The sequence below is a fragment of the Cariama cristata genome, unplaced genomic scaffold (genome assembly GCF_000690535.1).
Source record: "Cariama cristata isolate BGI_N322 unplaced genomic scaffold, ASM69053v1 scaffold34119, whole genome shotgun sequence".
In the NCBI taxonomy this organism is placed as follows: domain Eukaryota; kingdom Metazoa; phylum Chordata; class Aves; order Cariamiformes; family Cariamidae; genus Cariama; species Cariama cristata.
This window is the reverse complement of record NW_009635775.1, coordinates 1-1,758: the sequence shown is the minus strand read 5'-3', so window position 1 is coordinate 1,758 and position 1,758 is coordinate 1. Positions and strand designations below refer to the sequence as shown.

Genomic DNA, 1,758 nt, shown 5'->3' with positions numbered 1-1,758 from the left:
CAGGGCAGGAATCCCGGTCCTGAGTGTCCCTTCCCACCCAGGCATTCTCCAGGGCCACCACCAGCTAAGAACAGACTCCAGCGAAGCTCTAGGCTACCCGATTAAATCCTTAACACCAAACCATCCCCAAAACAAAGAAGAAGGAGCATGGCCCCTGCTAGAGCAACTCCTAACTTTTGCAGGAAAAGAGCTATCTTTTATTATATCGGATGCTTGCTGGCCACAACAGAGCCAGCAGTGAAGGTCCCAAACTCATTTTTTCATCCTCCGAGTTTCCCAGTCTCCCCAAGGAATGTGAAAAATACAGCTCAGGAAAAGAAGAACGGGATCAGCCCTTTTAGCCGCTGGCTTCGGCTGGTGCGGCGCAGGTCCCCCCAGCAGCCCCTGCCTTCGCAGCGCTGCCTTCGCTAGCTCACGCTGCCTCTCTGAAAGCCAAGCACAGGGGCAGAGCTAAAAATACCCAAGCGTTCCCCAAGGGTCTTTTTTTAGGGGAGGCGAAGGGGGAGCACTGCAGGTTGGCCCTAAGGAGAGCATGGGGGCATTGCAGTGCTTTCCATAGGCAGCACTTTGGGGGGGGGTGGTGCTATGCTTTTTCTTTATGGTTTTATCCCACCAAGAGATAAAAAGGCTTTTGGTGACTCCCGCCCTGGGTGAGAGGTGTATATGACTCCCCAACTCCCAGTAGAGTCCCTGGGGTGACACCGAGCATCACTTACGCAGCTTGGCATGAACAGAGGGAGGCTTGCTCATGATGTACGGTCCCCTCTTCTCCACCCCATCCGTCGCCTTGTTCAGCCTCTTGTTTTCAGCCCAAATTAGCTAAAAAAGAAGAAATACACATATTTAGTAGCATCTCTCTATGGGGATGAAGCACACCAGAGTCATCCCAGAGCATCTGGTCATTCTTGGGAATTCAAGGTCAGCGGGGAAATCTCCCACCACGTTGGCTGGGGAGAGCTGGGAGAGGACAACTCCTCCTCCCCAGCCCAGCCGCGGTGGCTGGAGGAGGGAGAGGAAAAGGAATAAGCGGATCTATTAGCAGATGAAGGGATTATTTGGGAATGGCAATGCTAAATTAAAAGCACACGTGGTGACCAGCAGTTTCTTTGCAAGCCTGACTCCAGTAATACTCAGGAGAAGACGTGATGGAGGAGATTTAACTAGCAAGTTCATCAAATAAAATACAAGGATACTTTACTTTAATTTCTCCCCAGGTTTTGAGCCTTTCAAGCTTCTCCCCGTGCTTTAAGGAAAAGCCTTCTCCATCTGTAAGGCATTTATCGTCAAGGAGAGCCAGCACTGCTAAATGACAAGGAGGGGGGGAAACTTCTACCAATATAATAACTAATAACGAAAATGAAGTAAAAATCAGAAAACGAGGAGGAGAGTTGGTGCAGGAGGCACAGGGAATTAGAGGAAGCAGTTAACGAAGAAACAATGCAGAGGACCTGGGGCGGCGATCAGAGAGGACGACCAGGATTAGCGTCAGTGTCTTACGCTGGAATTCGCAGGGCAGAGCCTCACGCGTGGGAATAACTCCATCCGCAGGGAGCTGGGGCTGCCCAGGCCAGCGGGCTTCACCGGGCAGGCAGCAAACTCCTGCCGGTGGCCCCGTACCCCTCGGTATGTGCCATACCCCCTCCTATACAGCCCCCTGCACGCGCACTGCTCCTGCGCTGTGCCTCCACACGTATACCCCCTCACAGCCAAACAGCTACCCCTATATTGCTCCTCTCTGCATATGCCCCAGCCCCATAC

The 1,758-nt window shown here is 52.5% G+C and overlaps 1 protein-coding gene across 1 annotated transcript in view; it reads right to left on the bottom strand.

The window, feature by feature from the left end:
- The window catches only part of FAM219B (family with sequence similarity 219, member B), a gene marked incomplete at its 5' end in the record, with an annotated part of 2,017 nt that extends 1,198 nt beyond the window's left edge, over positions 1-819 (bottom strand). The window contains 2 exons of the mRNA XM_009707675.1: positions 325-425; positions 717-819. Coding sequence (XP_009705977.1) covers positions 325-425; positions 717-819 — 204 coding nt within the window. The remainder of the gene's footprint in view (positions 1-324; positions 426-716) is intronic.
- Positions 820-1,758: the final 939 nt, after the last annotated feature.